This window comes from Cebus imitator, unplaced genomic scaffold (assembly GCF_001604975.1).
Source record: "Cebus imitator isolate Cc_AM_T3 unplaced genomic scaffold, Cebus_imitator-1.0 Scaffold570, whole genome shotgun sequence".
NCBI classification, from domain to species: domain Eukaryota; kingdom Metazoa; phylum Chordata; class Mammalia; order Primates; family Cebidae; genus Cebus; species Cebus imitator.
Window position 1 is genome coordinate 882,508 of NW_016107885.1, and position 15,045 is coordinate 897,552.

The following is a 15,045-nucleotide window of genomic DNA, read 5'->3' on the forward strand; positions in this document are numbered from 1 at the left end:
ACTGATACATAAATGAACTAAGCAATGGAATCATGCTAGTTCTGCTGCTTCATTATATGTCTTGTAAAAGCCCAATAGAGATAGAAGTCCCTTATTAAGAACAGACTGGAAAAAACAAGTTCATGTCTCACTTGTTTCTTCTTTCATTTACAGACACAGTAACACCTGGCCTACCTAATAGCTCTGGACTCGTTCCTGACACATCCAAGCAAAACTGATCCTGGTTGCTAAAAATGTATTATAGTTTTAGCAGCTACACTTGGTACAGTTGTGGCATGTTTTTTTTTGTAGTTAGGTGATTTCAGACTGGCTCTCTGAGTCTGATATACAAAATTTGGAAAATTGCTGAATTTAACATTCTAGAATATTTCAAACATCAAGGCATCTAGAAACAGAATTGAATTGTGAAATGTCAAAAGGAGAAATATTTGTGCTTTATTTAGTTACTAGGCTCAATTGCTAAAGTTAATGAATAGGAGACCATTAGCTTTGTAACTCCAGGCATTCACTACTATACCTTTGGTTTTATATTTATTCTTGCTTTAAAATGTTACCCCTCCCCTTTCCCCTACAGAAATATAAAACCCAGTGAATTATGGTGGTAGAAACAGGCATGTGACAACTATGCTTAGAAAAGTGCATAGAATTGAGCAACTTTGACCCTTTTATCAGAGAGAAATGAATCAAACAGACATACCAGGGGCAGTGATGATCCATTTTTAACACACACCTACAAAGGGGACAAAATACAATGTGATAAGTGAGGCTATGGAAATGAAGCAACACCTCATAATTAAACTCAAAGTTTCACCAGTATTTTTACATGGTTCCAGTACACCCATTCTCAGATTTCCACTATAGTAATTCCAAAACTATGGCCCTCAGTTGTCCCTAGGATGAGGCAATCACAACACTTTATGGGATCATGTCAGCAGCATGCTACATGCCTATAAGTCCAACCTTTCAAAGGGATTGAGAACTTCAGATTATTAATACAGAGAAAAGGTTCAAGATGTCTCCTATCATTTTGTTCAATACTTAGTTTAATAAAAATACAGAAGAAAACATATAAGAAAAGACATAGCCTCTATCTGAATCAAAGTTAAGAGAACTATGGGTGGAATAAGCACTCAAGAGGAAAGGCATGAAGATTACATGTATCAACATAAAAATGGGGTTTACAATGCTGGAACAATTTGGGCAACAAAATAAATAAAGTGGTATTGAGTTATAACACAAAATATAAAATGAATATTCATGCTTTCATACTGATATAAAAAATGATTGAATAAATAAATGAAGAGATGAAATAAATGTCCCAAGCAAAATAACTTGAAATAATTTGTGTAGCTACTCCACCTTCAAGGATGGAGGGCATAAATTCCCATTCCTTTAATGTTGGCTGTGCATAGTGGCTTCCTTTCAGAGTATAGTACAGAAAGGAAGAATAACTTTACAGTGGTGAAACTTGACAAATGACCTCAGCCAGATGATCATAATTAACATTTCTGTGATAAGTCATGTTTATAGGTACCCTTAATATGATGCAATGAGAATGACACCTTACTCTATGGTCTTCCTCCCCAAATCATATTACCCCAGTCTAACAATGATGAGGAAAACATCAAACAAATCTCAATCAAGGGACACTCTACAAACTACCTGACCATTAAACCTAAAAACTGTCAAGGTTATCAAAAACAAGTAAAGTCTGAGAAACTGCCACAGCTAAGAGAAGCTAAGGAGACGAGACATGACTATTAAATGCAATGTGGTATCCTGGATGGGATACTGGAACACATAAAGGACATTTTGGAAAAACTGAGGAAATTTAAATGTAGACTTCAGTTAAAAATAATGTTATCAGCATTAGTTCATTAATTGCAACAAATGTACCATACAAACATAAGATGTTAACAATAAGGGAAACTGGGTATGAGACATATAAGAACTATCTTCACAATAAATCTGTAAGTCTAAAACTGTTCTCAAATAAAATGTTTATATTAAAAATGTGGTCTTACTTCTTGTACTTATCTTTAGAGTAGCTTGAATCATCGTCATCCGTGTGAGGGGTTTTGGCATATGCTCATTATGATTAAAAGGAAATGCTCTTATCTAGGTATGGTTACATGCTAGGATCAGTCATTTTGTTGTCTAGGCAACCATCAGTAGCTAAGCTCAGCTCAGGGGAAATATGGCCATGACTTACATGGCACAGACAGAGCAGTGGTGGCAGCGGTCTGGCTTGATCAGATGGCACCGGTCACAGAATCGTACAGCTATAAAAAAATAAGGTGGTTAGCACTTGTTAGGACTCAATATAAGACCTTATATCTTATTAGCTTATCTGGATGACTTGTTATGCACTGATTATAGATAGTCAAAATCATCTCAAGTTGCCAAGCAAAAGGCAGATTATGTAAGAGAATTGAGGTATATATTTTTTTCCTTGTTGGATCCAATTTTGAAAACACTTTTGGGGGCTGAAAGGAATAGGGAAAGTTTCATATCTGGATATCTGTCATAAGATTTTTCATTATAAAACAAACCATACTATCAACTGCTTGCGGGATCTTGAAAAATAGTTTTGCCTTTATTTACCCCCACGTTTCTGATCTGAAAATAAGGATTCATAATTTATCTCCTATCTCCAGAGATTGAATTTTATAAGGTGGATAACATTCCTAAAACATACAGTGGTTCCTAGAATAATAATTTGGAGAACAGAAGAGACATTCTAGAACAATTAGTTTAATTGACCTCTTTACTAAAGAAAGTAAAGATCTGGGCCATATCAAGTGATTTACCCATGGTCACACAACAAGTTGCTGGCAGGGCTGTGACCTGTACAGTTTTTATGACTTCTTATTTTAGGAGTCTTTTAACTCTAAGTCTGATATAAAAAAAAAAAATCATTCCTCTTCCCTTCCTCCCTCCTTCTTTCCTTCCTTTCTCTTAGATGAAAAGTTTTTTACTTTCCGTCTAATTTTCTCCAGGTTCATTGATAGAGTATGACTGTGTTTAATGTGGTTATTTATTTTTTCTTTTTTTTAAGATGGGGTTTCACCATGATGGCCAGGCTGGTCTTGAACTCCTGACCTCAGGTGATCCACCCACCTCGGCATCTCAAAGTGCTAGGATTACAGGCGTGAGCCACAGCGCCCGGCCCTTAATGTGGTTATTAAGTATAAAAACTAAACTGATGAATAATTTGAACTAGTATAATAATTTCATCTAAAGTACACATTAAGCCCATATAACTGATTTAACACAGTAGACAGTTAATTCAGCAGAGATTTGTGTTCACTTCTACCAATGGAAGTGTGTAAGCGACTAAAGTTGTAGGAATAATTGAGTCAAAGGGGAAGGGAGAAGAACATGTATATCTGGGTCCTTTTACATATTTAAAAATATACTGTCAATGCCCCTATCCTAGTTTAAGCCACATTGTCTCTTAGCTAGTTGAGTGCAATAGCTGTGTAATTTATCACTCTGCTTTCACATTTGCCCCTCACGAGACCAACTACACAGAGTGGCTGGGTGATGTGTCAAAATCTACATGAGGTCTGGTGTACTGACTCACGTCTATAATCCCAGCACTTTGAGAGACTGAGGTGGGAGGATAGCTTGAGACTGGGAGTTTGAAACCAGCCTGGGCAACATAGTGAGACCCTGTCTCTACAAAAAATAAAAATAAAATAAATTAGCCAGGCATGGTGGTGTGCACCTGTGGCCTCAGCTACTTGGGAGTCCAAGTGGAAGGACTGCTAGAGCCCAGGAGTTCGAGGCTGCAGTGGGCCATCAATGAACCACCGTATTCCAGCCTGGGCGATAGAGCAAGATCCTGTTTTAAATATAGAAAAATTAAAAAAAAATGTAAATCAGATCATATCACTCTCCACTTGAAACTCTCAATGGATTTCCAGCACCCACAGAATAAAATCCAAACTCCTTACCATGGCCTGCATCATTTAGCCTCTGTCTGTCTCTTCAAATGTATCTTGCAAAACTCTCCTCATACTATGTTCCAGTGAAGCCGGCTGCCTATCTGCTCTTGTAATCAACATTGCTCCTGTTTCAGGGCTTTTTGTGCTTGCAGTTCCTTTTGCCTGGGATAATCATCCCTCTGCTCATTTTGGTGTGATGGCTAATTTTGTTTTTGTTTTTGTTTTTGTTTTTTTAATTTCAATAGGTTTTTGGGGAACAGGTGGTATTTGGTTACACAGATAAGTTGTTTTGTGGTGATTTCTGAGATTTTGGTGCACTCACCACCTGAGCAGTGTACACTGTACACTGTACCCAATGTGTAGTCTGTTATCCTTTGTGACACCCTACCTTTCCCCTGAGTCTCCAGAGTCAATTATATCATTCTTAGGCTTTTGCATCTTCATACCTTAGCTCTCACTCATCAGTGAAAACATATGATGTTAGCTTTTCCACTCCTGAGTTACTTTACATAGAATAATGGTCTCCAACTCCATCTGGGTTACTGAGAATGCCATGATTTTGCTCCATTTTTATGGCTGAGTAGTATTCCACGGTATATATATATATATATATATATGTGTGTGTGTGTGTGTGTGTGTGTGTGTGTGTGTGTGTGTGTATCGCATTTTTTATCCATTCAATTGATGGACATTTGGTCTGGTTCCATATTTTTGTAATTGCAAACTGTGTTGTGATGAACATGCCTGTGCAAGTGTCTTTTTCATATAGCGACTTCTTTTCCTCTGGGTAAATACCCAGGAGTGGGATTGCTGGATCAAATGGTAGATCTACTTTTAGTCCTTTAAGGAATCTTTATACTGTTTTCCATAGTGGTTGTACTAGTTTATATTCCCACCAGGGGTGTAAAAGTGTTCCCTTTTCATCACATCCAAACCAATGTTTATTATGCTTTGATTTTTAAATTATGGCCATTCTTGCAGGAATAAGGTGGTATTGCATTGTCATTTTGACTTGCATTTCCCTGAAAATTAGTGATGTTGAGCATTTTTTCACATTTGTTGGCCATTTGTATATCTTCTTTTGAGAATTGTTTATTGAGGTCCTTAACCCACTTTTTGATGGGATTGTTTGCTTTTTTTTCTTGCTGATTTGTTTGGGTTCCTTGTAGATTCTGGATATTAGTCCTTTGTCACATACATAGTTTGTGAATATTTTTTCTCAGTCTTTGGGTTGTTTACTCTGCTGATTATTTTTTTCCTATGCAGAAGCTTTTTAGTTTAATTAAGTCTCATCTATTTATTTTTGTTTGTGTTGAATTTTCCTTTAGGATCTTGGTCATGAACTCTTTGCATAAGCCAATATCTAGCAAAATTTTTCCAATGTTATCTTCTAGAATGTTTATGATTTCAGGTCGTCTTTGATCCAACTTGAGTTCAGTTGATTTTGATATACAGTGAGAAATGAGGATATAGTTTCATTCTTCTACCTGTGGCTTGTCAATTATCCCAGCACCACTTGTTGAATAGGGTGTCCTTTCCTCACTTTATGTTTTTGTTTGCTTTGTCAAAAATCAGTTGGCTGTAAGTATTTGGGCTTATTTCTGGGTTTGCTATTCTGTTCCATTGGTCTATGTGCCTATTTTTATACCTGTACCATGCTGCTTTGGTGACAATAGCCTTGTAGAATAATTTGAAGTCAGATAATGTGATGTCTCCAGATTTGTTCTTTTTGCTTACTCTTGCTTTGGGTAATATGGGCTCTTTTTTGGTTTCACATGAATTTCAGAATTGGTTTTTCTAGTTCTGTCAAAATGATGATGGTATTTTGATGGGAATTGCATTGAATTTGTAGACTGCTTTCAGCAGGATGGCCATTTTCACAATATTGATTCTGCCCATTCATGGGCATGGGATGTGTTTCCATTAGTTTGTGTCGTCTATTATTTCTTTCTGCAGTGTTTTGTAGTTTTCCTTGTAGAGTTCTTTCACGTCCTTGGTTAGGTATATTTCTAAGTGTTTTTTTTTTTTTTTTAAATTTTTCCGCTATAGTAAAAGTGGTGGAGTTCTTGATTTGATTCTCAGCTTGGCTGCTGTTGGTGTATAGCAGTGCTACTGATTTGTATACATTAATTTTGTAACCTGTGACATTACTCAATTCACTGATAAGATCTAGGAGATTTCTGGAAGAGTCTTTAGGGTTTTCTAGGCATACTATCACATTATCAGAAAACAGCAACAGTTTGAGTTCCTCTTTATTCATTTGGATACCCTTTATTTCTTTCTCTTGTCTGATCACTCTGGCTAGGACTTCAAGTACTGTGTTGAATAGAAGTGGTGAAAGTGGGCATCTTTGATTTGTTCTCAGGAGCAATGCTTTCAACTTTTCCCTATTTGGTACAATTTGGCTGTGGGTTTGTCATTGACAACTTTTATTACCTTAACATATGTCCCTTCTATGCTGATTTTGTTGAGGATTTTAATCATAAAGCGATGCTGTATTTTGTCAAATGCTTTTTCTGCATCTATTGAGGTGATCAGGTGATTTTTATTTTTACTTGTATTTATGTGGTATATCACATTTATTGACTTGCCTATATTAAGTGAATCCTAAATCCATGGTATGAAATCCACTTGATGATAATGGATTATCTTTTTGATCTGCTGTTGAATTTGGTTAGCTAGTATTTGTTGAGGATTTTTTGCATCTATATTCATCAGGAATACTGGTCTGTGATTTTCTTTTTTAGCTATGTTATTATTATTATTTTTTGATATTAGGGCAATATTGGCTTCATAGGATAATTTACAAAGGATTCTCTCTTTCTCTATCTATTGGAATAGTTTCAGTGGGAGTGGTAGCAATTCTTCTTTGAATGTTTGATAGAATTCAGCTGTGAATCTGTCTGGTCCTGGACTTTTATAGCTGGTAATTTTTTAATATCATTTTAATCTTTCTTCTGGTTATTGGTCTGTTCAGAGTTCCCACTTCTTCCTGGTTTAATCTAGGAAGTTTGTATATTTCCAGGAATTTATCCATCTCCTCTAAGTTTTCTAGTTTGTGCCCATGAAGGTGTCCTTAGTAGCCTTGAATGACCTTTTGTATTTCTGTGTTAGCAGTTGTAATATCTCCCTTTTTGTTTCAAATTGAGCTTATTTGGCTCTTCTCTCTTCTTTTCTTAGTTTATCTCACTAATTAACTATCAATTTTATCTTTTCAAAGAACAAGCTTTATGCTTCATTTATCTTGTATATTGCTTTTTTTTGTTTGTTCCATTTTCATTTAGTTCTGCTCTGATCTTTGTTATTTCTTTTCTTCTGCTGGGTTTGGGTTTGGTTTGTTTTTGTTTCTCTAGTTCCTTGAGGTGTAAGCTTAGATTGTCCATTTGTGCTCTTTCAGATTTTTTGATATAGGCACTTAATGCTATGAACTTTCCTCTTAACACCACTTTTGATGTATACCAGAGACTTTGATAGGTTGTGTTACTATTATCATTCAGTTCAAAGAATTTCTAAAATTTCTATCTTGATTTCATTCTTGACTCAACAATCATTCATGAGTAGATTATTTAAATTCTATGTGTTTGCATGGTTTTGTGGGTTCCCATTAAAGTTTATTTCCAATTTTATTCCACTGTGGTCTGAGAAAGTACTTAAAATAATTTTGATTTTCTTACATTTACTGAGACTTGTTTTGTGGCCTATCATATGGTCTATCTTGAATAAGGCTCCATGTGCTGATGAATAGAATGTATATTCTGCAGTAGTTGGGTAGAATGTTCTGTAAATATCTGTTAAGCCTATTTGTTTTAGTGTATAGTTTAAGTCTATTGTTTCTTTGTTGACTTTCTGTCTTGATGTCTCGTCTAGTGCTGTCAGTGGAGTATTGAAGTTCCCCACTACTATTGTGTTGCTATCTACTTCATTTCTCAAGTTTAATAGTAATTGTTCTATTAATATGGGGGCTCCAGTATTAGGTACATATATATTTAGGATTGTGATATTTTCCTGTTAAACTATCCTTTTGTCATTATATAATGTCCCTCTTTGTCTTTTTAAACTGTTGTTGCTTTAAAGTCGGTTTTTTTCTGATATAAGAATAGCTAACCCTGCATAATTTTGGTGTCCATTTGCATTGAATATCTTCTTTTATCCCTTTACCTTAAGTTTACATAAGTCCTTATGTGTTAGGTGAGTCTCTTGAAGACTGCAGATACTTGGTGGGTAGATTTTTATTCATTCTGCCATTCTGTATCTTTTAAGTGAACCATTTAGGCCATTTACATTCAACATTAGTATTGAAATGTGAGGTACTATTCTATTCATCATGGTAGTTGTTGTGTGAATGCCTTTTTGTGTGTGTGTGTGTTTTTGTTTTATAGGTCCTGTGAGATTTATGCTTTAAGGAAGTTCTATGTTGCTGTATTTGAGGTTTTGTTTCAAGATGTTGAGCTCCTTTTAACATTTCTTGTAGCTGTGGCTTGATAGTGGCAAATTCTCTCAGCATTTGTTTGTCTGAAAAAGACTTTATCTTTCCTTGATTTCTGAAGTTTTCTTTCACTGGACACAAAATTCCTGGCTGGTAATTATTTTGTTTAAGGAGGCAAAAGATAGGATCCCAATTTCTTCTAGCTTGTGCAGTTTCTGCTGACAAATCTGTTGTTAATCTGATAGCTCTTCCTTTGTAGGTTATCTGATGATTTTGCCTCATATCTTTTAAGATTCTCTGCTTTGCCTTGACTTTAGATAACTTGATGACTGTGTGCCTAGGTGATGATCTTTTTGCTATGAATTTCCTGGGTGTTCTTTGACTTTTTGGATTTGGATTTCTAGATCTATAGCAAGGCCAGAGACATTTTCCTCAATTTTTCACCCAAATAAATTTTCCAAAAATTTAGATTTCTCTTCTTCTTCAGAATCAATTATTCTTAGATTTCAGAATAACATAATCATTTAACATAATCCCACAACTTCTTGAAAGCTTTGTTCCTTTTTCTTGAATCTTTTTCCTTTGTCTTTGTCAGATTGGGTTAATTCAAAAGGCTTTTCTTTGAACCCTAATGTTCTTTCTTCTACTTCTTCAATTATATTCTTGTTACTTTCCAGTGTCTTTTGCATTTCTCTAAGTGTGTTTCATTTCCAGAAGTTGTGAACTTACTAAATTTATGCTGTCTATCTCTCTGGAGATATTTTCATCCATAACCTGTAATATTTTTAAAATTTCTTTAAGTTGTTCTTCATCTTTCTCTGGTCCCTCCTTGAACAGCTTAATAATCGACCTTCTACATTCTTTTTCTGGCAATTCATAGGTTTCTTCTTGGTTTGGATCCATTGCTTGTGACCTAGTGTGGTCTTTTGGGGATGTTAAAGAACCTTGCTTTATCATATTATCTGAATTGTTTTTCTCATTCTTTCTTATTTGGGTAGACTATGTCAGAGGAACATTCTGTGGCTCAAGGGTTGCTGTTCAGATTCTTTTCTCCCACTGAGTAATTCTGAGGTGGTGTTTTCCCCATTTTTTTAAGGATGGGGCTTCCTGAGATCCAGACTGCAGTGATTGTTATTTGCTCTTCTGCGTCTAGCCACCCAGCAGAGCTATCAGACTCTGTACTGGTACTTGGGAGTGTCTGCAAAGAGTCCTGTGATGTGATCCATTTTCAGTTCTCTCAGCCATGGATACCAGCACCTGCTCCAGTGGAGGTAGAAGGGGTCAGTGAAGCTATCACGTGGACAAACTCAGGACCTCTGGTTAGCCAAGATGTCGCAGGCAGTGGGATTAGCTGTTGTTTTCTCCTTTCTTGGAGCAGGGTTGTTCTTTTATGCATTGTTATAATGGCTTAAGTTGGTTGGCCTCCAGCCAGAAGATGGTGCTTTCAAGAGAGCATGAGCTGTAGTAGTGGGAGGATTCAATCTTTCCCTAAAGTCACCTGGATAAGTATTCTGATTTCTCAGGCAATGGGCAGGCACATAGAGCTCCCAAGAGGTTTCATCTTCAGCCACCATGGTATGTAGAGAGAGGCTATCAGGTGAGAGCAGGTTAGGCATGTCTGAGCTCAGACTCTCCTTGTGTGGGGCTTGATGTGGTTGCTGGGGGGATGGGGGTTTGGTTCTCATGCTAATGGGGTTATGTTCCCAGGCGGATTATGGCTGCCTCTGCTATGTAATATAGGTCAACAGGGACATGGGGAAAAGCCAGCAATTACAGGCCTCACCCAACTTCCATACAGCCAGCAGGGACAGTCTCACTCTCAGCATGCTCCACTAACAGCACCTAGTTTAGGCAGCCGGTTTGCAGGGCTGAGATCTTGCCCTGCTACAAGCTTCCCCATGGAGAAAGCAATCAGGGCCTTCAGGCCCTGCCCCTTCCTACCTGCCACAGCTTCTGTGCTTGTATCTGCGCTTCCTGTTCACCTCCCTGGATTCTGCCCAAGAAAATTCACGCTCAGTTGAAATTAATACAAAATTCAGCTGGAATTTTCCTTCTCCCTGTGTTCCTTCCCCAAGAAATCCTTGAAATAAAGTAAAGAGAGCCCTAGTGACAAGAAAATGGCTAGCCTGGGCTTCCCTGAAGACTGGGAGTGCCTACAGGGTTCTTCCTACTGCTTCCTCTACTTTTATATTTCTCTTGGCTCTCCAAATGTCTTTCAGTTCTAAGTAAGGTTAAATCCTTCTCCCATGATTGGAATTTTCAGATCCCCCGGTAAGTATGTGTGTTCAGAGTTAGACTTTTCCCCTCCTACACTTTGGGCACTCACAGGTTTTTGGCTGTCTTATGGAGTTTGCAGTGGCAAGATGCTGCTTTCAAAAGATCGGTGAATTCTTTCTGCTTTCTTGATATGTTCCTGTGGTAGTTCCCAGAACAAAAGTTCATGGTGTGAGATGCCACATGTTGTTCTGTCCATCCAAGTGGAAGCTGCAAGTTAGTCCTGCCTCCTATCTACCATTTTTTTTTGTTTGGTTTTAATTCTGATGGTTAATTTTATGTGTTAACTTGATTGAGTCATAGGGTGCCCAGATATTTGGTTAAACATCATTTTAAAGTGTCTCTGTGAGAGTGTTTCTGGGTGAGATTAGCATTTGAATCAGTAGACTCAATAAAGGAGATTGTCTTCCCCAATGTGAGTGGGATTCACACAATGCATTGAGGACCTGATTAGGACAAAAATTCAGCAGAAGGGAGAATTTGCTCTCTCTGCCTGACTGTATGATATAGGACATCATTCTGCCCTTAGACTGGGACTTATGTGATCAGGGTTCCTGGTTCTCAGAACTTCTGACTCAAACTGGAACTTACACCATTGGCTCTAAGGTTCTCGGGAGGCCTTTGAACTTGGAGTAGAAATTATACCATTGTTTCTCCTAGTGCTTACACTTTGGACTCAAAGTAGTACTACACCACCACCTTTTCTGGGTCTCAGCTTGCTGATGGCAGACAATGGGACTTCTCAGCCTCCATAATCATGTGAGTTAATTCCTCAAAGTAAATCATGTAAATAATTTATATACATATACCTTATGGATTTTTCTATAGAGAATCCTACTGAGAATAATTCCAAACAAACAGAATTTTAGGAACGAATTTTCTGAATTTGTTCTGAAGTTTCTGGAATTGGTTTAACACTTTTATTAGTTTTGATGATGCTAATGACTCTATATCAAGTAATAAAGAGAGCACTGGTAATCTGTGGCATGATATGGCAATGGAAATATGCAAAGTATCTTCAGTAGATGATCTTAATCAACCATTTATGAGAAGCAAGTAGCTGGGTGACTATATATATAATAATTGTTAACATGTTTGAAAAACTAATGAATATAATGAGGTTGTGTTTTGCCTTCTAACATGATTGAACAAAGTGGTAAAAGAAAACAATGAGTTCAGGAATTCCCAGCCAAAGTGCTGTATAAATTACCTGAAAGCTTCTATGTATCTCCTGAAGGAGATGCTTATTGCCTGTAGCCACAGGACTGAGATTGCTGAAAACCAAACACAGAATTTTATCCTGTAAATAGTTGAATTACAATGATAGTTGAACTCCCAGTCTTGCAAGGTATCTACTGTTAAAGTGAAGGCACTGATTTGGAAAGAACTGGATTCTGTAAGTTAGGATTGGGATGTGTGGGAAAACCCTTATGAAGTCAGGGATACTGAGTGCCTAAATTTCAGTGCTTCTTCTTTGCCAGGAGACGAGGCCTCCTTACCAACAGTGGAAGCAGACTGCAACTGCCAGTGGTGTTGGCCTCTCCACTCCTGACTGAAGGGATCAACCCTACATTGCTTGAGGAAACTCAGGCCACCATACAGGACAATGTTGATTCTCCTCTGGACCCACCCATCTTTGCTTCTAAGACCTATAATAAGGCTCAAGCCCTAACAGATCCCTAAAGGTGAGGTACAAAGTGTGACCCATGAAGACATGTACTACACTCCAAAAGAACTACTTAAGTTTTCTAATTTATACAGACAGAAATCTAGGGAACATATGTGGGAACAAATAATAATGGTAGAAAAACAATAAGGTTGAATCTGGCCAAATTTATTGATAGGGGCCTACTAAGCAGAGATTCTGTTTTTAATGTTGCTGCTCAGGGAATTAGGAAGCATTCTAACAATTTGGTTGGTTGGTTGGCTAACATATGACAAAAAGGTGGCCCACAGTGAGTGAACTGGAAATGCTGGACCTGCCTTGGTTTAATGTTGAGGGGAGTATTCAAAGGCTTGAGGAGAATGGAATGAGTAGATCTACTCATTCACACTGGGATGGTCTAGAAAATGTACCTTTCACTAATACTATGAGAAATAAATTTGTAAAGAGAACCCTGTAACAAGGAAATTTGGAAAGAAGTGTGTGGAAAGGCCTCTCTGAATGGGAAAAAAGTGTGAAGATATTTGTGTCTTATGTGAATGCTCGGTCACGGTTGATCACATGTCTTACTCCATTGGGGCTGCTCTAACAAAATACCATAGACTGGGTAGCTTCTAAACAGCAAATTTATTCTCACGGTTCTGGAGGCGGAGTTTCAGGATCAAGGTACCAACAGATTTAGTGCTGGTGAGGGCCTCTTTCATAGATAGTGCCTTGTTACTGTGCCCTCTCATGGTGAAAGGGGCAAAGCAGCTCTCTGGAGCCTTATTATAAGGGCACTAGTCCCATTCATGATGCTTCTACCCTTATGACTTAACCACCTCCCCAAAGATCTTACCTCCTAATATCATATCCTTGGAGATAGGATTTCAATATATAAATTTTAGGGGCACACAAACATTCAGAAAATAGCACAACAGCAGAGAAGCATTTTAACAATCAAACAGACAGAATGGCCTGTCCTATGATTACCAGTCAGCCTCTTTCCCCACCCACCCCAGTTACTGCCCAATGAGCTCATGAACAAAGTGGCCATGGTGGCAGGGATAGAGGTTAAACGGGCTCAGCAATATGGACTTTCATTCACCAAGGCTGACCTGGTTACTGCCATTGCCGAGTGCCTAATCTGTCAGCAGTAGAGACCAACACTGAGCACCTGATATAGCACCATTCTATGGGGTGATGAGCCATCTACCTGATGTCAAGTTGATTACATTGGAGTGCTTCTATCTTGGAAGAGGCAGTGTTTTGTCTTTACTGAAATAGACACTTTGGATACAGATTTGCCTTCCCTGCATGTTATGCTTCTGCCAAAAGTACCATCCATGGACTTACAAAATGCTTTATCCACCATCATGATATTCCACACAGCATTACTGCTGATCAAGGAACTCCCTTCACAGCAAGAAAAGTCCTGCAATGGGCCCATGCTTGTGGGAATTTACTGGATTACCACGTTCCTCTGCATCCTGAATCAGCTGACTTGAGAGAACGGCGACGTAGTCTTTTGAAGGGTCGCTTATAGTGCCAGTTAGGGGTCAATATCTTGCAGGGCTGGGAAAAGATTTTCCCAAAAGCTGTATATGCTCACAATCAGTGTACAACAGATAATGCTGATTCTCAGATAGTATTCACAAGTCCAGAAATCAAGGGGCGGAAATGGGAGTGGTACCACTCACCATTACCCTATGTGACCCACTAACGAAAGGTTTTCTTTCTTTTCCTGCAACCTTACTCTCTGCTAGCCTAGAGGTGTTAGTCCCAGAGGGAGGAATGCTTCCACCAGGGGACACAATGATTCTATTGAACTGGAAGTTAAGACTGCCACCCAGCCGCTTTGGAATCTTCATGTCTCTGAATCAATAGGACAAGAAGGCAGGTGCAGTGTTGGCTGGGATAACTGATCCAGACTATTAAGCGTAAATTGGACTTAATAGTTCAATTTTGCTAGTGGTTAACTAAGGGTAATGGTGAGTGGTGCCACTTCTGTTTCTACCCCTTGAGTCCTGAGTGGAAATCAAGGGGTGGAAATGGGTATGTAAACTGGTGTATAGACTATTAGACTATTGAATGTAAATTGGACTATTGCTACTCAGGAATGGAGGAAAGAAAGAGTTTGTCAAGAATACAGGAGATGCCTTAGGGCATTTCTTCGTATTACTATGCCTCCTGATTAGGTCAATGGAAAACCACAACAGCCCAATTCAGGCAGGACTACTAATGGCACAGACTCTTCAGAACTGAAGATTTGGGTCACCATATCAGGCAAAAAACCAGTACTAGCTGAAGTGCTTGCTAAAGGCAAAGGGGTTACAGAATGGATGATGGGAGAAAGTAGCTATATATACCAGCTATGACCATGTGACCAGTTACAGAACCAATATCTGTTATTGTTATGAGTGTTTTCTTCTTATTTTGTTATGAATAGAGTTGTGTGTGCTTGTATCTCAAATATCTTTGTTTTCTTCCTTTTCATATTACCTTATCATGTAACATAAGATGTATTGACTTACATCATAATATTTAAGTATTGTTTATTTTATATCAGAGTATTTAAATAGTTTTTAAGTCAAAAAATATCAAGGAGAAAAGTAAACTTACTCAAGAATTTTATCATTTCTTCCATGGAAGGGATTAGTGTGCTTTCAGTTGAATGTATGATAGTTGCATCATGTTAGGTAAAATTGTGATCTTGTTATTGCCTTTAGGTGGTGAGTATGGTTTAAGGAGAT

At 37.9% G+C, this 15,045-nt stretch overlaps 1 protein-coding gene across 8 annotated transcripts in view; it reads right to left on the bottom strand.

Moving 5' to 3' along the window:
• Window positions 1-15,045, bottom strand: part of ZDHHC15 (zinc finger DHHC-type palmitoyltransferase 15) — a 138,977-nt gene that overhangs the window by 72,104 nt on the left and 51,828 nt on the right. For all 8 annotated transcript variants that reach the window (XM_037734051.1, XM_037734050.1, XM_037734048.1 and 5 more), the window contains 2 exons: window positions 2,213-2,282; window positions 698-730 (listed from right to left, as the gene is read on the bottom strand). In XM_037734051.1, the coding sequence (XP_037589979.1) occupies window positions 698-730; window positions 2,213-2,282 (103 nt within the window). The remainder of the gene's footprint in view (window positions 1-697; window positions 731-2,212; window positions 2,283-15,045) is intronic.